At 56.9% G+C, this 23,516-nt stretch overlaps 1 protein-coding gene across 1 annotated transcript in view; it reads left to right on the forward strand.

The window, feature by feature from the left end:
* The window catches only part of BAI2 (brain-specific angiogenesis inhibitor 2), a 33,160-nt gene extending 12,847 nt beyond the window's left edge, over positions 1–20,313 (forward strand). The window contains exons 2-29 of the mRNA XM_006862176.1: positions 2,920–3,003; positions 3,299–3,463; positions 4,717–4,881; positions 5,452–5,616; positions 5,700–5,867; positions 5,955–6,056; positions 6,172–6,278; positions 6,939–7,133; positions 7,251–7,319; positions 7,396–7,504; positions 7,783–8,110; positions 8,449–8,554; positions 8,744–8,787; positions 9,048–9,174; positions 9,560–9,663; positions 9,763–9,865; positions 10,528–10,678; positions 10,769–10,838; positions 11,247–11,313; positions 11,479–11,564; positions 11,858–11,956; positions 13,984–14,155; positions 14,481–14,576; positions 14,885–14,924; positions 15,511–16,130; positions 18,956–18,991; positions 19,297–19,395; positions 20,125–20,313. Of these exons, the coding sequence (XP_006862238.1) occupies positions 2,920–3,003; positions 3,299–3,463; positions 4,717–4,881; positions 5,452–5,616; positions 5,700–5,867; positions 5,955–6,056; positions 6,172–6,278; positions 6,939–7,133; positions 7,251–7,319; positions 7,396–7,504; positions 7,783–8,110; positions 8,449–8,554; positions 8,744–8,787; positions 9,048–9,174; positions 9,560–9,663; positions 9,763–9,865; positions 10,528–10,678; positions 10,769–10,838; positions 11,247–11,313; positions 11,479–11,564; positions 11,858–11,956; positions 13,984–14,155; positions 14,481–14,576; positions 14,885–14,924; positions 15,511–16,130; positions 18,956–18,991; positions 19,297–19,395; positions 20,125–20,313 (3,866 nt within the window). The remainder of the gene's footprint in view (positions 1–2,919; positions 3,004–3,298; positions 3,464–4,716; positions 4,882–5,451; positions 5,617–5,699; positions 5,868–5,954; positions 6,057–6,171; positions 6,279–6,938; positions 7,134–7,250; positions 7,320–7,395; positions 7,505–7,782; positions 8,111–8,448; positions 8,555–8,743; positions 8,788–9,047; positions 9,175–9,559; positions 9,664–9,762; positions 9,866–10,527; positions 10,679–10,768; positions 10,839–11,246; positions 11,314–11,478; positions 11,565–11,857; positions 11,957–13,983; positions 14,156–14,480; positions 14,577–14,884; positions 14,925–15,510; positions 16,131–18,955; positions 18,992–19,296; positions 19,396–20,124) is intronic.
* The last annotated feature ends 3,203 nt before the right edge of the window (positions 20,314–23,516 follow it).

The following is a 23,516-nucleotide window of genomic DNA, read 5'->3' on the forward strand; positions in this document are numbered from 1 at the left end:
TATGTTGCGCTTGAGGGCCCTGTCAGAAGAGCTGCTCTGGAGGCTGAAGCGTATATAAGCATCAACACGGGGATAATGACCTGGGAGCTGTGGCTCAGAGGGGTTAACTAAGCCTACTACTAAGCGGTTGTGCAGTGAGAACAGGACTAGACATGGATGCCTGGTGGGGAAAGCAGCAGGAAGGTAGACCAGCCAAGGACACTGGGACAAAGGAGCAGGAATGTCAGGGAAGGAAGTATCTTAAGGAGGGAGTAGTCAACGGGCCAAATGCTGCTGAGGGGTCAAGTGAGACCAGGCCTGCAGAGTGTCCACTGGGTTAGCAACAAGCAGAGCGCTGATGACTTTGTCAAAAACAGTTTCAGCCAGAGATGTGGGCAGAAGCCAGACTGCAGTGGATTAATAGAGGGAGTGACATTTGAGCCAGGAAGTAAGTGACAGGTGAGAAACTGGAGTGCCAGCATGTGGACCACTCTTTGACGGTGATGAGAAGCTGAAGGCAGTAGATTGAGGAAGGAAGGTTCCCCCTAGCATGGAGGCCTTGGTGGAGAGGATGCTGATGGGATGTTGGTGAGACAGGAGCTAATGGATGGAGTATCTCCCCCCCCCCCCCCGGGGAAGGCGCGAGGAAGAAAGTGGCTGAGAGACTGCCTTTTATGGGGAGAAGGAGCTGGCAAGGAAGAGAGGCTGCATGTTGCAGAAACGTTGGTAGTTCGAGGGGCAGGGCAAGAAGTCATAACTTTTGGTTTCTCTGTGAAGGAGGTTGTTTCTAAGAGATACAGGGAGGTAGGCTTGAGAGCACAGGTCAAGATCTGAATGACCCAGGTGGGCCATGGTGAGAGAAGGGAGTCTGGGCACACAGCGGACGTGGAACTGCTCAATTGGTCGTGGTGCCAGTTGGCACAGCTGTGGATTTCTTCAGCAGCCTGGGGGTGGGCGTGGAGAAGGCGGCTTGTCACAAGGCTCCAGGTCTGGGACTGGCTGGGTGGGTGTGGTGGAGGGCTGGGTGAGGAGACTCAGGAGCTGGCAGGCATGGCACCAACACCTTCTCTGTAGTCCCAACCAAGGCAGGGCCCGAAGCAAAGCCAGGAGGGATCGCAGATGCTGCGCAGAGGGACTAGGTCTAGAGGACTGAAGGATGGCATGTGTGGAGGCGGGAGGGTGGGGGTAGAGAGGGGAGGGGAGATGACAAAAATAAACCCGATAGTTACTGCCTTTTCTGAGCACTCACACACGTGCCAAGCACAGTGCTGAGCGATTCACAGCCTCATGGTGGGGAGTCCATCACCCACAGAGGGAAAAATGGGGTCAGAGGCTCACATAGCTGTCAGCATCCAAGCCTTGGTTAGGAGGCAGGGCTGGTCCTGGGGTCCAGGTCTAATGATGGATGGAGAAGTTTGGCAGAGTGGAGTGGGGGGCCTGGCACTGGTAGCTGAAGTGGATGGGACTGGAAGCCAAGCATCAGGTGGTGATGGCCTCACGTCCCTGTGGGCGGCCTGTTTGTCCAGGTAGTCCTCCTCATGTCTTGTCAGGAAGTGCTTTCTCTCGGGGCCTACTTGGGACTGGTGGCAGGACCTAGGAGTAGAGAACTCTTTCTCTTGTTGCTGTTAGTTGCCACTGAGTTGATTTTAACTCATTGCAGCGCTATGTGAAGAACTACTCCATGGAAGCAGTCTTCCTGTCTGTCCTCTGAGGCACCTCTAGGTGGGTTCCAATCACTAGCCTTTCCGCTAGTTGAGTGCATAATTGTTTATATCACCCAGGGACTCCTGTTGTTGTTGTTGTTAGTTGTCATTGAGTCGGCACCGACCCATAGCGATCTGACGCACAGCAGAACCAAACACTGCCCAATCCTGTGCAACCTCACTACTGTTGCCACGCTTGAGTCCATCGATGCTGCCACGTGGCCTGGAGCCCTTCAAATTCAGAATGCCTATCCACTGTGCTGGCCTGGCTCAGAAACAGGAGAGAGACTGAGGATGGGGACGAGAGTGCCTTCTAGGCTAGAAGGGAGGGCATGGACTGAGCCCCTAATGTGGTTCCAATCCCACCTGCCCAGTAGCCTCCTCATGGACTGGGCCTTTCCCCTCTACACTCATGCCTCCTCGCCCCTTTGGAGGTGGGGGAGGGCCTGGAATGAGCTCATGTCTGTGCAGGAGGGGCAGGCTTTGGAGATATGGAGGCTCTCAGCCCCTCCTCTAGGGTTGGCGGCACTTCCAAGACCTAGACGAGACACATAAATTAAGGTGGTCAGGAGCTTGGAGAGGCTGGGCCCAGTGGCTGCCTCTCGAAGTACCTGCTGCTCTCCTGACCCTAGGATCAGTGGGGAGGAAGGAAGGTCTCAGGGGAGGGCTACCATCCAGTGCTACTTGGGGAGCAGAATCTGGGTCTAGGACATGAACCATGATGCAGAGGCAGGCTTGGCAGTGGTCCCTGCTACCCACCTGGACTATCCTGCTGGCCTTAGGAGTCGGCCCTAAGAGGGAAAATGAGTGTGAGATTCAGGCCTTGGCTGTGAGTGTTGGAGACTTTCCCTTCCTCTTGCTAGCAAGATAAACAGAGATAGCGGAGCCTTCTTCGTAGCTTGAACACTAAAGGAGATTCTGCATGGAATGGATTAGGCAGACAAGTCTTAACCAGAGCTCATTGATGCGTGGCCGCTTCCCCCACTCTCCCCTGGGTCCAGTTGAGACAATAGGAAGCAAAAATAGTTGTGAGGCTCTGTCATGTCTTTCTACCTTCTGAGCCTCAGTTTCCTCCACTGTAAATTGGGGGAGGGCGGCAAGGAACTGGATGTGCTGGTCTCTGAGCCTCACCTGAAAGACCCTAAGGCTGAGGGCGGACAGGGCTGCCCTCTTGTCACCACTCTGGCAGGACAGAACTGGCCCATGCTGAGTCCCTGCCATCACCTTCGTGTTCCAGGTGAGGAGCCGGAAGAGGAACCAAAGGTGAAAACCCAGTGGCCAAGGTCTGCAGATGAGCCTGGCCTATACATGGCGCAGACAGGTAACTCGGGCCCGCCTCCCTTCCTCTGTGGCGGGGGCCCGACTCTGTGGTGTCTGGTGGCATGTGTGCTTGGCTTGTGTCTGTTTGTCTCTGTCCTGGAGCTCAGTCATGTCTTTCTGCTTCATGAGGCCTGTGGGCAGGGCTGGGTTGCCCTTCTGAAGAGCCTGTCACTTGGGGTCAGGGTAGGAGGATCCTTCAAATGCCTGCACCCACTTTACTGGTGCTTCCCCTCTCTCCCATGAGGCTGAGTGCTTAGGAGGTACCCCCTGCCGCCGACGCTGTCCCTCTCTTGTAGGTGACCCGGCGGCTGAGGAATGGTCCCCGTGGAGCGTGTGTTCCCTGACGTGTGGGCAGGGTCTGCAGGTGCGGACCCGCTCCTGTGTGTCATCCCCCTATGGGACCCTGTGCAGCGGGCCCCTGCGGGAGACCCGGCCCTGCAACAATTCAGCCACCTGCCCAGGTATGCCCGCCCTTCTCCCCACCCGGTCTGCCTGCAGGGCTAGGTCCTGTCTGGGCCTTGGGCGGGCTAAATTGCCAAAGATGGTTGACTGCCACCTCCTTTCATTCATCAAACTTGATTGACCTCATGTCATGCCCAACCCCATGCTGGGCACTGGGACATAAATGAGTGAGACCAGAGTCCACTCTGGTGGGCTCAGTCAGATCTGGGCATATCCCTCCCCTGCTGCCCGAGCCTTGGGATTCAGAACTCATCTTCTTACCTCATTTCCAATGCTGTGCCCACACCTCCTACACTGTTCCCCCTCCCATATTCACGTTTCCTTATTCTGCTCCTCCCCTCCTCTCCCCATCTTGGCTGTTAAAATTCAGCCTCTCCTTTAAGACTTACCACAAATTCCACTTTTTTTTTTTTTCTTTTAAATGAAGCCTTCCCTGACTATCATCCTTCTTCTCAGGAATTACCCCGCCTGCTACCCGACCCTCTACTTCCCCGGGAGCCTCCCCTAGACCCTTAAGCCTTCGTCATTTAAACATGTAGTTATTTAGCTTCTGCTGTGTGCCGTCTGGGGACAGGTGGTTCACTGTAAGGGGCAGGGCAGCGTCAGCAGGCCCTGCTCCCTGCTGTCTGAGAGAGTGGTGTCCAGACCACAGGGCTGCTGGCTGTGTTTAGAGTAGGACCTACCTAGGGAGGGATCAGCTTACCTGGGGAGAGGTCATGATACTTGAGGATGTGGCAGGTGCTTGCAAAGGGCTGGGGTGGGGGCAAAGCCATGTGTCGGGTGTGAGCTTTCTGTGTTGGTGTCCATGTAGAGGTTTCTGTCTATTCGTGTGTCTGTGCACTTGGGGCGGGGAGGGGCACTTTTCCTGCCCCAAGCCTGCCAGGTTGAGTTTGAGCTCTGAGGCTGAGGGTGGGATGGGAAATGGATTAATCCTGGGGCCTTCCTTGGCTTTCCTGTGCCCTTAGGAGAGGGGGACTCCTAGCGCCTCTTCTGAGTTGGGCCAGTTTTCCTTTTGGGGTGTCCACAGGGATGTCCCTTGTGAATTGGGACTAGAAACCTGTGTCTTCCCCATCCCCCTAAAGGGCGGTGTCTTGGGACTGTGAGAGATCTTCCTGGCAACCGAACCCAGGGCAGAGCCAATGAGGAGCAGCCGTAGAGCTGCTGAGCTCCTGATTGGTGGGTGGAGGGGCAGGAGCTGGCAATGGGCGGGGCCAAGGTGCCGCCCAGACACCGGCCACGTGCTTCCTTGCAGTGCACGGCGTGTGGGAGGAGTGGGGGTCCTGGAGCCTGTGCTCTCGCAGCTGCGGGAGGGGGTCCCGGAGTCGGATGCGGACCTGCGTGCCCCCCCAGCACGGTGGCAAAGCCTGCGAGGGTCCCGAGCTGCAGACTAAGCTCTGCAGTATGGCTGCCTGCCCGGGTCAGTAGCACCCTTGGGCTTTCAGGCAGGCGCTGCCCAGCTGGGAGGTGGGGAGGGAGACCCAGGGGAGGCAGTCAGGGCCAGTGCCTCTGGGGTCCCTGGAACTTTGACCAAGCATGGGGAGATTGGAGAAATGTACTTGCTAGAGTGGGCAGTGCACCCTAGGCCAGACTTGGGAATCATGCACTATAACCCCATACAGTTCCCACCCTAAGCCCTAAGCCCTCAGCTGCCCTTGCTGGCCATAGCACTTTGGTGCTGGTGGTCAGCTGGGCTTCCAGGGTACCCAAAGCTGGGCTTAGGTGTAGACAGATATCAGAAGGTGAAGCCTGTTTCCGAAGCCAGAAGACAAGAATGCATGGCTTGGTGCTGAATGGAGCTGGTGGCAGGCAGGCCCAGGCTCCAACTGCCCACTCCAGCCTCCCTTCATCATTCCTCCCCATGGGCTGGCCTGGCTCAAGCCTGAATGCCCAGTAGGCTCTGATATCCCCCTGCAGTGCTCTGCCTGGGCCCTCCAGAGTCCTCACATTCCTGCTCAACAGCCACCCCTGGTTTTGTCTCCCCATGCAGTGGAAGGCCAGTGGCTAGAATGGGGTCCCTGGGGCCCATGCTCCACATCTTGTGCCAATGGGACCCAGCAGCGCAGCCGAAAGTGCAGTGTGGCGGGCCCAGCCTGGGCCACATGCACAGGTGCCCTTACCGACACCCGAGAGTGCAGCAACCTTGAGTGTCCAGGTGAGTGCTCAGCACAGGGGTCACCAGGGGCAGCCCCCGCACTAGGGGCACCCGTGGCTGCTCATGCCCCACCTCTCCCGTAGCTACTGATGGCAAGTGGGGGCCATGGAATGCGTGGAGTCTATGCTCCAAAACTTGTGACACCGGCTGGCAGCGCCGCTTCCGCATGTGTCAGGCCACAGGCGGGCAGGGCTATCCCTGCGAGGGCACTGGCGAGGAGGTGAAGCCCTGCAGTGAGAAGAGGTGTCCAGGTACTTCTTGGACTGCTTGGCACAGCCCTGGGGGATGGATGGGGGAGCACACAGGCCCCCGCTGAACCCATCCCTCGGCCCCCACAGCCTTCCATGAGATGTGCCGGGATGAGTATGTGATGCTGATGACGTGGAAGAAGGCAGCTGCTGGCGAGATCATTTACAACAAGTGTCCCCCCAATGCCTCAGGTCAGGGCCAGGCCACTCTCCCCCCAGCACTCCAGCCTCTGTCAGCTTCTGTGTGGACAGTAGAGGGGGTGAGAGCTTGGCTCCACACCTAGACCTCTGTTCTTACCCCATGCAGGGTCTGCCAGCCGCCGCTGTCTCCTCAGTGCCCAGGGCGTGGCATATTGGGGGCTTCCCAGCTTCGCTCGCTGCATTTCCCATGAGTACCGCTACCTGTACTTGTCAGTGAGTGTACCTTGCTGGATGGGGCTTCTCGGGTCCTGGCCTGAATTCTGGGACGGGGGGAGGAAACTTGAGTCTCTCTCATGCCCAGATACCTGACAAATGCTGTGTCCATTTCTCCGGGCTGGTCCTCACCTTGTCTGGCATGCTCCTAGGCATACATCAAAGCCCAGCTCTCAGGCATCTTCCTGACCCCTGATGTCTGCTCCATACTCTCAACAGCTCCCCAAGCTTCTTGGTCATTAGGTGTGAGGGCTCACCTAGGTGCCTGTGTTCTCTGTTTGAAAGAAGGGAGAAAGTGGAATTTCTTTCTCTGCCCCCAGTGCCCAGCCCAGTTTCAGTGAATGTGAACTGTGTATACCCGTTTGTCTATGAAGGGTTCATTTACATTTGGAGTGTGTGCATGAGTACACTCATGTATGTGCACACAGGGACCCCCGGGGATGGGGAGGTCCCCACCCAGCTCCCACACTGTGCTTAGCACAGTCTTCTTAAAGTATCCTTTAGGATTATCTCCTTCTGAGTCTCTTTCTTGGACTTGGTCTTCCCGTGAGCCCTTTTGAGCATCTCTTTCTGCCTCTCTCCCTGCCCCTTGTATGCAGGCAGTGGGTGGGCTGGGGTGGGGGATACTCCCAGTGACTGCAATTTGCCCTGTTGCTGCAGCTGCGGGAGCACCTGGCCAAGGGACAGCGCATGTTGGCAGGCGAGGGCATGTCACAGGTGGTGCGCAGCCTGCAGGAGCTGTTGGCCCGGCGCACTTACTACAGTGGGGACCTACTCTTCTCTGTGGACATTCTGAGGAACGTCACCGACACCTTCAAGAGGGCCACTTACGTGCCCTCTGCTGATGATGTTCAGGTGTGGCTCTGCCCTAGCCTGAGGGGGATGTCGTGTCACATGGGGTGGTGACAAGTGTGGCAGTTGTGGGGAAGCCCCTGTCTCCCAGGCTCCCTACACTCACTTCTCTCTCCCCAGCGCTTCTTCCAGGTGGTGAGCTTCATGGTGGATGCAGAGAACAAGGACAAGTGGGATGATGCCCAGCAGGTAAGGGGCTGGCTTCTGAGATGACCTCCAGCCACCCCATCCCCACTTTGGTCCTTAACACACACTCTGTCTCCAGGTGTCCCCTGGCTCTGTGCACCTGCTCCGTGTCGTGGAGGACTTCATTCACCTAGTGGGTGATGCCCTTAAGGCTTTCCAGAGCTCTCTGATTGTCACGGACAACCTAGGTACCAGGGAGTGGCATGGCGGGGAGCCTTCCTGTTTTCCTCTGTTCTTTCTCTTGGGCCTGATATTCCCCTATTTAATCTCTCTTTGTATCTTTCTCACCATGTTTCTTCCTCTCCTCCATCTCTGTGTGGTCTGTTTCCCCATATATGTTCTCCACCTTCTGTCTGTACCTGCTTCGGTGTCTGCAACCACGTTCCTTGATGTCTCTTTCCCTGGGTCTGTCTCCTTGTCTCTATCTGTGTCTCTGGTGCGGTGGCCATCCTCCCTCCCTATGCAGTGATCAGCATTCAGCGAGAGCCCATCTCAGCTGTGTCCAGTGACATCACATTCCCCATGCGGGGCCGCCGGGGCATGAAGGACTGGGTGCGGCACTCAGAGGACCGCCTCTTCCTGCCCAAGGAGGTGCTCAGCCTCTCCTCTCCTGGGAAGTCAGCACCCCCTGGAACCCCTGGCAGCCCTAGCCGGGGGAGGGGCCCAGGCACAGTGGCTCCAGGCCCAGGTCACTCCCACCAGCGCCTCCTCCCAGCAGACCCTGATGAGTCTTCCTACTTTGTGATCGGAGCTGTGCTCTACCGCACCCTTGGCCTCATCCTGCCACCCCCGAGGTGAGTCCTGGGGAGTGGGTGGTGGGGGTGCAGTCGGTTCAGAAGGTCCATTGAGAGCAAGGAGGACTGAGCAGGTGTTGGCCTCAGGGAGATGCGTCTGCAGCCTCCTGCACCCTCAGGGCCCCCTTTCCTGGCTCTGGACAAAGGTGCTTCTCAAAGATGGCCCTGTAGTTCCCTGGGCCTTCCCTGGAGGCTGGGCACGGGGTGAAGTCCTGGGCTCTCCTGAGCTCTGGCCCTTCCCTGGGCCTTGACACCACCCCCTAGCTACAGCATCTTCAGGGTTCCTGACTGGGTGTGGGCACTTTCTGGCAGAAGCTGACCTCAGTATCTGCCTCCAGGCCCCCACTGGCTGTCACATCCCGAGTGATGACGGTGACGGTGCGGCCTCCCACACAGCCCCCAGCTGAGCCCCTCATCACAGTGGAGCTTTCCTACATCATCAATGTGAGTGGGGTCCAGGCTGGGACCCAGGGCACACCCCAACACCCGCAGCCAAAGGGCCTGGCTGATGGGGAACTGGTTTGCTATGAGCAGGGAGCTGCATTTCTGACCTGGTGGGGCTGTCCACCCTTCAGGATGGGTGGTGGTCAGGGGCAAGGAGCCCCCAGCCCACATTCACCTTTTGCTCCACAGGGAACCACGGACCCCCATTGTGCCAGCTGGGACTACTCTAGAGTGTGAGTTGGGCAGGGCCTCTGGGTGGGAAGGGCGAACCCCTAGGCCTCTCGAATAGGAAAGGGCTTCTGCCAGGAAGGCCCGAGCGTTCTGTGGTGCGGTCTTTGGCTGAAGGAGCCTGGGACACTTTTGGGACCCCCGCCTGCCTGGTTCTTGGGTGTGCCCTGGCCCTAGATTTTACCTGCCCTTGGGCAGTGGTCTGCACTGGGGGACAGGCCATGGAGCTGGGCTGGGGCTCACTGCACCTGTCCCTCCACCCAAGAGATGCCAGCTCGGGAGACTGGGACACTGAGAACTGCCAGACCCTGGAGACGCAGGCAGCACACACCCGCTGCCGGTGTCAGCATCTGTCTACCTTTGCCGTGCTGGCCCAGCCACCCAAGGACCTGGTGAGGGAGAATAGTGGCTGGACGGGGCCAGGGGAGGAGGCCACTGGTTGCCTGCCATCTGTGAGTGTGTTGTCAGGGACCTGAATGTCTATGTGTGCAAGTGTACTTGTGCACCTGTGATGGTGCTCACAGATGAGAATGTGTGCCTGGGAGCATGTGATGGTGTGCAGGTGTGCGCATACTGATTGCACAAGTGTGCATATGATTGGGTGTGGAACAGTGTAGTGGCTGCATGTAAATGCATCCACATGTAGGATTGGGTCTGCTTTGTGCCCGTGTGACTCCAATGGTGAGAGCCCTTCTGCTGGGGGTCATGTGGGAGTCTCTACTAGACAGGGTGTGGGAGTGGCAGGCACCCCTCTGAACATCTGCTCACCTACTCCAGACCCTGGAGCTGGCGGGCTCCCCCTCGGTGCCCCTGGTGATTGGGTGTGCTGTGTCCTGCATGGCGTTGCTCACCCTGCTCGCCATCTACGCTGCCTTCTGGAGGTAGGCCTGGCGCTGGGTGGTGGGGCAGGAGGAGGGCAGCCACATCAGGTTGACTGGAATCGCCAGTTCACTGGCCACGCTGACCACTGTGCCCTCCAGGTTCATAAAATCTGAGCGCTCCATCATTTTGCTGAACTTCTGCCTGTCCATCCTGGCGTCCAACATCCTGATCCTCGTGGGCCAGTCCCGGGTGCTGAGCAAGGCAGGTGCCGGCTCCCAGGGGGGCTAGGGAGTGCGGCTGGAGAGTGCTGGCCAGTCACAGAGCGTGTGTTTGTTGTAGGTACTTAGTGATGATGTTTGTGTACACTTGGGGCGAGGGGGTGTGTGTGAAGTGTGTGTGAGCATACGTGAGGGTGTTAGAGAGGGTGTGTGTGTACTTGAGGGATGACTGTGTGCATCTGTGAACGCGGATGTATGTGTGCATTGGGCGGGTGGTATTTGTGGATCCTGGGCCTCCTCGTGTTTGCGACGTGGGAGCCTTGGCCACTTGCATGTGATGGCCGTACTGGCTGTCCCCTCTACCCCTCGCCTTCTCCGCACAGTGCCAGCACTGTAAGTGCCAGGCATGGGGCTGCCCAGCCGTGACGTGGCGGCGCTCCTCTCTGTCCCCTCCCTGCAAGCCTCGTCTGTGCGTGGGCAGCCTGCCCGCCTGTCTCCCCGGATGCTGAGTGCCGTGTGCGTGTCACCAGGCCTGCGTCGTGCTGTGTGTGGGTGCAGGAAGGCAGGGACACCTGGCAGGGCTTGGTGGGGGGCGGGGCTCAGGTGGGTGGTCATGGTAGCACCCAGCAGTGGGTGTGGGAAGCCTGGCGCTTCCCACCCTGGCGGCAGCTCAGGACCCTGCCCTTCCTTCCCCTGTCCCTGCAGGGCGTGTGCACCATGACAGCCGCCTTCCTGCACTTCTTCTTCCTCTCTTCCTTCTGCTGGGTGCTCACAGAAGCCTGGCAGTCCTACCTGGCTGTCATTGGCCGGATGCGCACCCGCCTCGTTCGCAAGCGCTTCCTCTGCCTGGGCTGGGGTGAGCAGGGCTGCCGTTGGTCTCTGCCACTGGACATGGGGTCTGAGAGGCTGAGGGGACCATCTCACTCTGGCTTTCCCGCTCCCTCAGGTCTGCCTGCCCTGGTGGTGGCTGTGTCTGTTGGCTTTACCCGCACCAAAGGATATGGTACCTCCAGCTAGTACGTGCACCTTCTGTGGTGGGTGGTGGGGGTCATTAGGACTTACTCCACGAATTGGGTCCCTTCTCAAGCTGAGATCCTGGCTCCTGCCTGCTAGGAGACTTGGGGCAAATCCATCCCGACTCTGAGTCTGAGTTTCCTTGGCTGTAAAAGGATGTCATAGGATTGGATCATCTCTAAGAGCCACCTAGGTCAGGGCTCGGCCGAGTTTCATCCTCATGGTGGCCTTAAGGACTGGGATGATGTTTGTGGTCTTTGTAGAGGGGAAACTGAGGCTCAGTAAGGGCCAGTGGTTCATTCTCTGTCTGGGGGTTGGTCCCCATAGGTGATGGGGATGTGATCTGGGAGTACTGAGGGGTGGTGTTTGAGGACTGCAGAGTGTCTGACACCCCCTCTGCCCCACTCCAGCTGCTGGCTCTCCCTGGAGGGTGGCCTGCTCTATGCCTTTGTCGGCCCTGCGGCTGTCATTGTCCTGGTACGTGTCCTTCAGTGCCCTGGGAAGAATGTGGCCCCAGGTGCTCAGCCTATCTCCTTCCACCTTCACCCTGTACCCCAGATCACATGTGGAGGGGGTCCCCTGGCCAGGAGAGCACCTAGTGATCCTGTCTTCTCCACTCCTCACCCCCTCACCGGGCCCCAGGTGAACATGCTCATCGGAATCATTGTCTTCAACAAGCTTATGGCCCGGGATGGCATCTCAGACAAGTCTAAGAAGCAGAGGGCCGGGTAAGGAGGGCTCTGGGACTTGGGGGCTGGGGCTGGGAGGGAAGGCTATGGGCTCTCTCAAAGACTCAGGGCTTGAGGAGGCCGATGGACTGGGGCTCCTCGACCTTGGTGCCCCAAGGGCGCAGGCCAGGAGGGCACCTGGAGTGCAGCTGCAGCCCCTCACCCCCCCTAACTCAGCTCTCTCTCTCTCATCTGCCCTCCCCCTCCCCTCAACTGGGGCGCAATCTGCCCCTGTCCCCTCCCGGCTTCCCGTGTGTTTCCCCCTTCTCCTGTGTCTGTGCCGCCCCCACGAGGTCGGAGCGGTGCCTCTGGGCCAGCCTGCTCCTCCCCTGCTCAGCGTGTGGAGCGGTCCCCAGCCCCCTGCTCAGCTCAGCCTCGGCCAGGAATGCCATGTTAGTCGTGCCCCCTGGGGGGCGGTGGGGTTGGGGGTGGGCAGAGGAATGGGGGGGTAGTGCCTGTGGTTGGGGGAGGCGGGATGCCAGCCCAGTACTCAGAAAGCTTGCCACACACTCTCAAGGGCTTGGCCTTGGGCAGCCAGGGGCGACGGGAAGTGAATGACTGTCTCTTCCCCTCTCTCCCCTGGGGACAGCTGAGTTCCTGTGCCCACCCCCGCCTCAGCTCCCACCCCCAGCTTATGGTCTATCCAGGCACAGCCTAACTCTTCCTCCTCACACCCTCACTTTACAGAGGCTCATAGAACCTTAGAATTGGAATGATAGAATCTCAGAATAAGACAATCAGAAGCAAAGAATGTTCAAATGAGTGAATCATCAGGTCTTATCATCTGTCATAGAGTCTGAGAGAATCTCAGAGCCATTGAATCTCACAATTAATCAGGGACAGACTCATGGAGGTAGAGAATGATTTCATTGCGACCCCCAGGCAGCCAAGAATCTTACATTCTCCGCCCCTGCATGAGGAGAATGAATGCACACAGTCTCCTGGTTAGAAATCCACCTGAACTGCCCTGACCTGCAGTGGGGAGTCTGCTCTCTCTTGCACACCTCCAGGGTCAGGGGAGGTGTACCACTGTCCACATGTCACTCCAGGGTCACTGCCTTGGAAGGCTGCTGGCACCATCGAGGGGAAGTTCCACGTAGTAGAAAGCTCCCTCTTAACTTGGACTGCCTCATTGACCCAGTCTGCCTGAGTCTGCAGTGAAGGACTTGGGCTTTGGAGTCAGCCAAGCTGGGATGCCTCTGTGCCCAGCTGGGCCAAGTCCAGTTCCTGCATCTGTAAATTGGGATACCCCCCATGCCTATTTTTTGGAGTTGGTTTTGAACACAGTGTGTAATAACACATGTAAAGAGTTCTGTGTAGGGCCAGGCCAAGAAATAGTGGGTAATCACCGGTAGCTCTTAGTACTGTGATTAGACGTGGTGGTCTTGACTCTGCCCCCCAGGGGCTGTGGAGACCACTGTGCCGTCCCCTGCCAGGCTGAGCGCTTTCCCGATGGCAAACCTTCCCATGCCACTGTCTGCTCTCTCTAACCTACCTGCTGTACCCATTAGGGACCTGGGGTTGTTCATGAGGCAGGGTGGGCTGGGGATGGCTAGGCTGCTCCTACCATGCCCTGTGGGCTCTAGCAGAAGGGATGGAGGCTGGTGCCTCCAGGGCAGGGTCCATCTGCCTTTTCTCCCTGTCGTTCCCTGGAGGCAGACTGGACCTTTGCATATGACCCTGACCTTCCTTTGTCCCCAGCCCCAGCTATGATCTTTCTGCCCAGGTCCTCTGAGTGGGCCGGAAGTCGGCTTGGCACTTCTTCCCTGTGGAACTGAGGGGGAAGAGCCTCTGCTTCCATGGCCTGGCTCCAGCCCCACCTTCTCCCCCAAGATTTGTGCCCTGCTGCATCCTCCACGTGCCCTGCCTGTGTAATCGTTCAGTCTGCGTGTTTCTGTCTGTCTCATGCTCCCTCACCGTGTCTGTCACCCCTCTGTCCCTCATCCTCTCTTTTCCTCTCCCAATGGCTCACTCAGACTCTCTGGGGAGGTGACCCAGGCCTATGCAGGTTTGAGAAACTCCCCAGGTGATTCTGGTGAAAATTGGGGCTAAAACTCTGCGCCTGCACTTGTCTGCCTCCTCCTCCTCCTCCTCCTCTCCCGCTGTCTTCCTCCCACCTTCTCCACCTCTGTCCTCTGATGCTGCCTCTGTCTCCCACTCGGCCTCACTGGCTCTGTGTGTCTGCTCCTCCCACCTTTTCTGGTCCCTGCTCTGGCCTACAGTTCTCCATTCCCAGTTTCAGCTCTGTTTCTCTGGTACCTCAGCCCTGGGGACATTCATGAGGTCCTGGCTTGGGGTTCTGCCGATCTTGGTCAGTGTGAGGGCCCCAAGCTGGGTAGAGGCTCAGGCCCAGCCTACCCTGTCCTTTGGAATGTCACCCTGAGAGAACCTTTACTGCTGCCTTCCCCCCCACCCCCAGGGCCTCTCTCTGGAGCTCCTGCGTGGTGCTGCCCCTGCTGGCGCTCACCTGGATGTCCGCTGTCCTGGCCATGACAGACCGCCGCTCCGTCCTCTTCCAGGCCCTCTTCGCTGTCTTCAACTCTGCGCAGGGCTTTGTCATCACTGCTGTGCACTGCTTCCTGCGCCGAGAGGTAGGGCTAGGCTTCCTTGCTGCTCCTACCCACCATGATCCGGGGACCATGCCATTCTCTCGCTCTTACCTACTGTTCAGTCAACAGGGTCACATCTAGGACATCTTGAGCGCCCCCCAGCCTTGGTGTGGAAACTGTGATAGCCCCAAATCCCACCTCCTGCACCCCAGCCTTGTCTCCTGGGAGTTCCCTCTGATCCAACATAGCTGTCAGCACCTGCCTTCTGTCTGGACAGCTTTCCGCCTGGATGCCCGAGTGGGAGGTGCAGCCTGTCCTGGCAGGATCCCTTGGTGGCCTTAATCCAGCAGCCTCCCTCTGCCCACAGGTCCAGGATGTGGTCAAGTGCCAGATGGGTGTTTGCCGGGCTGATGAGAGTGAGGACTCCCCGGACTCGTGTAAGAATGGGCAGTTGCAGATCTTGGTGAGTGAGGTGGCCTGGGCCGGCACCAGGGGCTTCTGGGTACCATTTGCCTCTTCATCCTTAGCAGGTAGAAGATTCAGCCACTGACCACTGAGCCTTTCTTTCTTCCTGCCTCAGTCTTTTTACCTAACAGATGGGGCTGAAGTAGGATCTGTCTGGGCCCCCTCGAGGTTCGGTTGGGTAGATTCCCTGGACAACTCCTCTGGCAGGGGGACTGCACAGAGATGGGGAGGGCAGTATTAACCCCCCTCCCACACTGATACATTGATCCTCCCTCTGCCTTCTGCTCTTTCTCTCTCCGCCTATAGTCAGACTTTGAAAAGGATGTGGACCTGGCTTGTCAGACAGGTGAGTCTGCCGAGCAGAGTGGACAGAATGGCCCTGGGGATAGGCAAGAAGGGGAGCCCCTCAGGCCCTCATGGGAGGACCTCAGGGAGTCTGCCCCAGGCTACCTCCAGTCAGACAGTTCTGAGTTGGGGTCTAGACTATGAACCCCATTTGCTTTATGACCTTGAACAAGCAACTGAAGCTCTCTGAGCCTCGGGGTGGGTGGGAGGCATGAGTAAATTAGTGATGGGTGCTTGACATATAGGGCATCAGTATCTTCTCCTTTCCATGATTTTTAGGGGAATCTCTGCAATTTTGTCTCTTAGAGACGAGCTAAAGGGGAAGGGCACAGTAAGGACTTTTTGACACTCTTGGGACTGTGGGGTCAGAGGTCAGAACTTGCACAGGGCACTGTGGGAGCTGGCCCTTTGGCTCTGTTTCTTGCTCTGCCTTCTGTGGGGCTGTGGGCCAGCTGTGTTCTTAATCCCTTTGGAAGAGGGAACCGACCACCCTGAGCACCAGCACTCAATCATCTCTCCAGAGCTTGACTTTGGCCTCTGTCCAAGCTTCCCAGCACTCACCACTGACCCCTTATTCCTGTCCCCAGTTCTGTTCAAGGAGGTCAACACTTGCAACCCGTCCACCATCACAGGCACGCTGTCCCGTCTCTCCCTGGATGAGGACGAGGAGCCCAAGTCCTGCCTCATGGGCCCTGAGGGTGGCCTCAGCTTCTCACCACTGCCTGGGAACATCCTGGTGCCCATGGCAGCTTCGCCAGGCCTGGGGGAGCCACCGCCCCCCCAGGAGGCTAACCCCGTGTACATGTGTGGAGAGGGTGGCCTGCGGCAGCTGGACCTCACATGGCTGCGGCCCACAGAGCCAGGCTCTGAGGGGGACTACATGGTTCTGCCCCGACGGACTTTGAGCCTGCAGCCTGGTGGTGGGGGTGGAGCTGGGGAGGATGCCCCACGGGCCCGACCTGAGGGGACCCCTCGGAGGGCTGCCAAAGCACTGGCCCACACTGAAGCCTACCCCAGCTTCCTATCCGTGGACCACTCGGGTCTGGGCCTGGGCCCTGCCTATGGGTCTCTGCAGAACCCCTACGGAATGACCTTTCAACCACCACCACCGACACCCAGCCCTCGACCAGTGCCCGAGCCCGGGGAGCGAAGCCGGACCATGCCCCGCACCGTGCCCGGCTCCACCATGAAGCTGGGCTCCCTGGAGGTAAGGACCAGTAAGGCCATGGGTGGGGTGGAGGTCTGCCCCTCCATGCCTGGGACTGTGTCACAGATGATGGCTGGGAAGGAACAGTGGGCAACCTTTGTCCAAGGTCACTGGGAATATGTACCGTCTGTTCTCATGGCTTGTGCTTCTTTTCATAGCTGTCTAGTCAATTCCAACTCACGGCAACCCCGTGTGTGCAGAGGAGAACTGCGCCACAGGGTTTTCAAGGCTGTGGTGGTGCAAACAGTTGGTGCTCAGCTATTATCTTAAAGGTTGGCGGTTCAAACTTCCCCAGCAGCCCCGTCAAAGAAAGGCCTGATGATCTGTTTCCATAAAGGTTACAGCCAAGCAAACCCTGTGGAACAGCTCTCCCCTTGTAACACTTGAGGTTGTCATGATTTAGAGTTGACTCGACAGCAAACTGACATGATAGCTGTTTTTTAAGAGCTTTTGAAAGCAGAGCCCCACGCCCACCTTCCAAGGTGCCTTGGTAGTGCCGCACCAATCCCGGCTTCCTCAGTGGGCTTGAGCTCCCCACTCCAAGTGCACTCCTTGGTTTGCTCACTATTGTGGTGCTTGCTTTGAGGTGACAGTTTAGAACGGGTCCTCCTGTAAAGACCACTTATGGGAGGTATGTCTTGTTAGGGAAGCCACATGGCTGAGTCCAGTCTCAGACTCTGTTGGGCAGCAGTGACGCCAGGAACTTATTATTGAATCTCTCTGAGCCTTCGTTTCTTCTCCATTCTAGTTCGACCTCCTGCTGAGGATTTGCTTTTCCACCAGCAACCCCAAACCAAACCAGACACACTGTTATCACGTCCAGTGTGACTCATAGTGACCCCCAGGGCAGAGTAGAACTGCCCCATGGAGATTCTGAGGCCGTAAATTTACCAGCGCAGAGGGTCCTATCTTTCTCCCTCAGAGCCCTTGGTGAGGTTCAACTTTCAGACAGCAGTCCAGTGCTTAACCCACTACACCTGGGGCGCCTTCCTTTCTACCCCAAGCATCCGGACTTAGAATCTACATGTCAACAAGAGCCCCACGTGTAAAAGCTACATTTTAAGCTAGGGATCTTATGAAACTGTAGATTCTAGTTCAATATATCTGGGGTGGAAATGCAAATTCTCAGCAGGGGGTCAAACTGGAATGAACTGGTTAGAAACCCTGGTTTCCTTATTTGTAAAGAGGGGATAACATAGTAGCCCCCTTTGTAGAGTTGGATTAATTGAGAGAGGCACAGCATTTGGCTCTGTATGGAGCAAGTAGGAAATGCTAGATAATTGGAAATTTCTGCTCTTGTCATCCCTGTAGTCAGTGTGATACTGCCCATAGGCCAGTGGTAATAGATGTCTCTCCCTGAGAAACCGCGAGCCCTTCTGTGTGATTTCTGAGGGCTCAATCCCCCTTTCTGTTTAGCCTCAAGCCTGGGGACAAACAAGACCTGCTCTCAGCCATTCTAGAACTCTAGTCATGGAGGTGAGGAGGATGTGGATAAGGAAGCGGGCAGGACATGGTTGGCTGCTCAGGTTCAGCCTCAGAAACCTGTTCCCATCCTCTGCACAAAGAAAACTAAGTTAGCAGCTAGAGCGTTCACAAGTTTAGTTTCTCCATAGAGTATATCTTGAACATTTGGTGCTTGGTCTTGCTACAGCTGGCTGAAAAAAAACAGGAAGGCATAACAAAGACCGAAAATTTGGAACCAACATTGGGGTGGGGTGCGCTCAGCATTGCGATGGGTTTTGGTCTGTGGACACCTGCCCGAGGTGGAGCTGTGAGAAAGGGTCCGGTTGATTCCTCCTGTGGAAGGTCGCAGCCAATGTGGCAGCATTTGGAGATGTCACAGATGACCTCCAGAGCCCTGGTGTGGGCATGGGCGATAGGGTGGGGGTGGGAAATTTCAGCTTTATTCAGGTAGGCATCAGCTGTGGCTATTCCTGCGATGTGGCCTGGAGTGGAGAGGGGCAGGAGAGGGTTCCAGGGCTGAGCAGAGAAGCCAGCGGAGAAGCCAGTGGTGGGTGTGTCCACTGGTGCCTGTGATGGAGAGATCTGGGTTGTGGTCTTATCTTCACCACTGAGGGGTGGAGCAAGCCTCTTCCCGGATCTATACCAGGGGAAAGTGAGCAAGGGTCTTGAGTCCTCTCGGTACCAGCGTTCTAGAACTCCGAGGCTTCCTGCCTGAGCAGCACAGATACTGTGTAGGTCATTGGGGTCATGAAGATTGCTTTTGATGAGTAAGGATCAGGGGAAGCATTAGTGGGTGCGAGGCCAGAAATAGGGTCTGGTTTGGCAGGAAAAGGGACAAGGTGGGGTTAAAGGAAGGTTTCAGAAAGCCTGCATCTCCATAGTTGCAGAAGTCAGATTCCTGGAAGAGGGGAGCATGTGGTTGATTGACTGGGAAGATGGGGCAGGGCAGGGGTGGAATCCAGTGCTCAGGGTCCTATGTGGAACCGTGTCCCTGTCATGTTGGCAGTCTGCACTGACATTTGACCCACATGTGTGTCTGTGTGTGAGGCACCTGCAGCTTCTGGCCCATGTGCATTGCAGTGGGGCCTGGGGCTTGGGGCCTGAGCCCAGCCCAGGGGCTTGGGGCCTGAGCCCAGCCCAGGGGCATGATAGTGCCTCAGTGCCTCACCCCCATGCCTGTAACCCCAAGGGCTCTGTTTGAAGGACTTCCACCTCTGGGCCTGGGCTGGGGGAGATGTGTAGCGAGCAGACTTATAGGGTGCCAGGCTTCCTGGCTGTACATGCCTTGCGTGGAGTGAAAAATCTTTCTGTCCTTTCCCTGCCTCCCCACCCCCCTCACCCCCCATTGCCCATTTTCCCAGCGAAAGAAGTTACGCTATTCGGACTTGGACTTCGAGGTACATGCTGACCGTGTGTATGTGTTTATGTTAAGATGGGGCATCTGTCTGTGATGTCTGTCCCTAGAGGGTTGGAATACTGTTCCTAAAAAGGGTCCAAACCCCATCGGACAGCCTGGCCCCAGGATCCCAAGCCTGCATTTTCCATGGGATCTTCTGCCCCATGGCATGGAGAGAGCCAGGCCTAGTCCAAAAGGGACCAGCAGCAGGGTGACCGGGATGCTTTACCCTTTGTCCTGGGTGGAGTCACAGTTGTAAGGGCAGGGTGGAGAGGGGCACCTCCTCTGAAGCCTTGTGGATCCTAGAAGGTGATGCATACCCGGAAACGGCATTCAGAACTCTACCACGAGCTCAACCAGAAGTTCCACACGTTCGACCGCTACCGTAGCCAGTCCACGGCCAAGGTGAGGGCTCCTCCCTGGGGCTGCCCTGGTGCACGAGGTCTGGGCTCGGCCAGTGTCCCCATGGCTTAGCTGCTGACTTGTGACCCCTGTTGTATGGAGAGCAACAGTAGACTGTCCTTGGTGGGGCAGCCGAGCCGAGCCAGTGTGAGGTTCCCAGACTGGGTGGAGGTGAGGTTAGCTCTGAGAGACTCATTCCCTTCCAGATCTCCTCCCTGGCCTGGCCAACCTCATCCCGTCTCCCTTACAGCATGAGCACCATGCTGGGGCTTGGAGGGGTAGAGAAGCCACAGTCTATGAGCACCGATGGGGCTCCGTGAGGGCCTTGAGGGCGGCCAGATGGGGGCAACGTGGTCTCGGGATCACTGAGTACAGAGCTAGGAGCCCCAACTCTGCAGCTGGTGGATTTGTATTCAAACCTTCCCAAGGCACTTGCTTGCTCTGTTGTTAATTGCCAGCCATTGGTTCCGACTCCTGGCAAGCCCATGTGTGCAGAGTAGAACTTTAAGGAGTTTGAGACTTTTCGAAAGCAGATTGTGGGCCTGTCTTCTGAGGTGGGTTTGAACCACCAACCTTTTGATCAGTGGTTGATCACCTAGTTGTATCACTCAGGGACTTGGTAAATTTAGGCTTCCCTGCCCCTCTCTGGGCCTCCTCAGTTTATTCCTGTATACAATGGGTGAGAGGGTATTGACCCTTCTCTATGGGCCCTTCCCACCCTCAACCCCACAGGAGAAGCCCAGCCCGGGGGAGCGTCCTGGCCTGTCCCAACATCGGCGACATCAGAGCTGGAGCACCTTCAAGTCGATGACGCTAGGCTCGCTGCCCGCCAAGCCCCGAGAACGGCTGGCCCTACACCGGGCAGCTGCCTGGGAGCCCACAGAGCCACCAGACGGCGGCGACTTCCAGACAGAGGTGTGAATGCCGTGTTGGACTGCCCACTGCGTATAAATATATATATCTCTCTATTTTCACACTCCACTTTGGAACTACCCAGGAGCCAGCGCCCCCTCCCCCTCCTGAGGGCTGGGCAGGGAAGTGCAGTGGACTCAGCTGGGCTGGGGGTACCACACCCAGTGTGGCCTGGGGGTCAGGACCCCGCCCTGTTTATCAGAGGCCCCTCAGCCACTGGACCCCCATCTTTGCCCCAGCCTGTCTGTCCCTTCCCGGGCTGGGGAGTGGGGAGGGGACCTTTGTTGGGAATAAACTTCACTCTGTGGATTTTGCTGCTGAGCTCTTTGCTTCTCCCAGGTGAAGACCTAGCCCTGGGATCCCCACTTTGTCCCACTATCTCCTTGGCTTGCCTCACTTGAGCTCATCAGATTGTGTGATGGAGGCTCCAGCCCTAAATGGGAAGGGTAGGCCTGGGCTCTGACCCCGTCTTTGCTTGACTCCCTGGTGGCTGTGAGCAAGCCCCTTCCTCTGTCTGGGCCTGGGGTGAGCAGATTGGGAAGGTAGGATGGGCCTCCTTGTAGCTGGCCTTTCCTAGTGGTTTTGGGGATCATGGTGCCCATTCACTGGGGTTGAGGAGTCTGACTGCCTATTCTGGAACCAGGGCAGAGGCTAGTGGCCTGGCACCGGATAATTTCTCTTATGTTTTAGCTATTATTCCTTCATACACATGACCCCTTATCCCTCCCAACAGCCTGACTGAAGGTTTTAGGTTGTCTATTTTGTGGATAGGCGAGGTCACAGTCAGAGGTAGAGCTGGGATATGAAACCCAGGCTTGGTGGTTGCTGGAGCCCATCGTCTCTGCTCTCACCTTCTTCCTGTTAGGACAGGAAGTCAGAGCTCAGCCTCATGGCTGTTGGGCCAGGGCCTAGGGTTTGTGTGGAAGGGCAGGTGTGGAGTGAACCAGCTTGTGTTGGGGAGCCAGGCTGACTTGGTGTCAGGAGGCAGAGGTGGGAGACTCACTGCTGAGTGTATTCTTTATACCCCTGAGGCCCTAGGTAAGGGGACCATAGGGTCAGCATGTTGAAGCCTCCTGCACTATGCCCCATAGTTCCTTTGTGGTCAGGCAGCAACTCAGCAGGGGCCACAGATGCACCTGCTGGCCTGGCTACTTAGCCTTGGAGCCCACAGTTGGTGGGGGCCCTCCTCAGAGCATGACAATCCTTGAGGGCCTAGGCTTCCTCTGCCTCACCTGAATTCTGCCAGCTGTGGGACCTGGTCACAGAAGGGGTCCAGCAGTCCTCTCAGCCCTGTGGTCTGGGCCCTGGGGTTTCTAGGCCCTCAACTCTGTGGTCACTTCTTCCTCCTCAGTCTTTCGGGTCAACCATACAAAGTGCTCACTCGGCACCACCTCATTGGATCCCTAAAGGTAAAGATTGTAACTGTCTGTTGGACAGATGAGGAAATGAAGACATAGGGGGAGGTGACTCTCCCAAACTCCCACAATGTGTAAGTGACTATATTGAACGTTGTCAGGAGTGACAGAATCCCGATGCTGGCTAGCTTAGGTGAAGGGGACTTTTATTTGCTCAAGAGTGTAAGCTGGGTGAGCCAGCCAGCTGAGCTGCAGGTCAGAGTGCTGCCAGATGTTCTGTCTCCCCCTCCCCTCCTGCCCCCCAGCTGTGGTTCCCACATGTCAGCTTCATTCTTTTATACAAGCTCCCACAATGGGGGGCAGGCACCAGGCTTCCTCCTCCCAGATCTCATCACTCAGCTTTGCTCCCAGAGAGCTCCCAGAGAGCAAAAAAGTCTCTTGAATGCCAATGAGAAAACCCCCAAGTAAGGGGATTCTCAATGGCCCTAGATGGGGGTGGGGCACTCCTTGTTGGCAGTGGGAGCGGGCACCTCTAGAAGAAAGGTGCAGTTCCCAGACTGGGGTGATGGGCTCATTTAAACAAAGTCCTGAGTCCTCAACTTTGTGCTAGCAGACTCCACCCCATATCCTGAGCCAGGCCTTCCTCATGCTGCTTCCTGCTTCCCTGCCCTGGCCTCCACTTACCACCAGGTCCACCTCTCCACCTCTCTGGGGCTGAGTTGCCGTGTGTTTCCTTTCATGCTTGTAGTTTGCATCTGGTTTTGTGCGCACCTTGCTAATTCTGCTCGAGCAGCTCTGACCACTTCTGTGGTCTGACGCTTTCGTGGGGTGGAGGGTGTGTTCCTCCCTGCTCCTCAGCCCCTAGGCACTGACTTGCTGTGTGGCATTGGACAGGGCACTGGACCCTGCCTGATGCCCTCCCATGTGAGCCAACATCTAACACTTATCATTTCTTCCCTGGACTCAAATGTCTCACTGCGTTGCCTTCCTCATTCTCTCTGCCTCCAGGCTCTAGTCTTTCCTTCATATAAACCAGGTGGGAACTTTCCAAAATGCAGATATCTGGCTAGGCCACTGCCCTGCTCAGGAGCCTCTTGTGGGCCCTGGAATTAACTAGCTGTAGCTCTTGCTTACCTCTCCTGACACACATCTCCTGCCTGGGCTCATGTCACTCCATCCACCTGAAACTCCCTGCTTGCTTACTCAGCAAACTCCTGTTGATTCTTCCAGGATTAGCCAAGCAGCTCCCCGCCCCCAGCAGATGGTCCTGAGCTCACTCTTTCCCTACAGCATGGATCACATGGACTTGCTCATATCTGTGTCTGCCTGGTTCAGGTCTGTGCTCTTAGTCCAAGGCCCCATGTGGAGCAGGCCCTAGTGGATCTGAAAAAATGAGAAAGATAATCCCTGCCCAGGCTTCAAGGAGTCCTGGTGGCACAGTGGTGAAGCACTCAGCTGCAAACGGTAAGGGCTGTAGTTTGAATACACCAACTGCTCTAAGGGAGAAAGAGGTGGCTTCCTCCCAGGGTAGCCAGAGCATGACTTGAACTGATTCTTGAGGAGTTTGCTGGTGTTATCTCCCCCTCCCCCAGTCAGTCTTTCTGGCCTGCATGCTACCTTAAAAGTCATAGGAAATGGAGGCTCATACTGGCTGCTGTCCAGGGTTCTGACAGCAACGCCTGAGACTCACCCAAGCTGCAACCTTTCTTTCCTTGCCTTCCAGACAGTGGAGGGTGAGCAGGCTGCCGGTGCCCAACTCCCAATCATGATACCAGACCCTGGGGAATGACCAGTAAAAATACCATGCATACAACAGATGTAATTGTAAAATTTCTACTATTTTTTTAAAGCAGGTAA

This window comes from Chrysochloris asiatica, unplaced genomic scaffold (assembly GCF_000296735.1).
Source record: "Chrysochloris asiatica unplaced genomic scaffold, ChrAsi1.0 scaffold00047, whole genome shotgun sequence".
In the NCBI taxonomy this organism is placed as follows: domain Eukaryota; kingdom Metazoa; phylum Chordata; class Mammalia; order Afrosoricida; family Chrysochloridae; genus Chrysochloris; species Chrysochloris asiatica.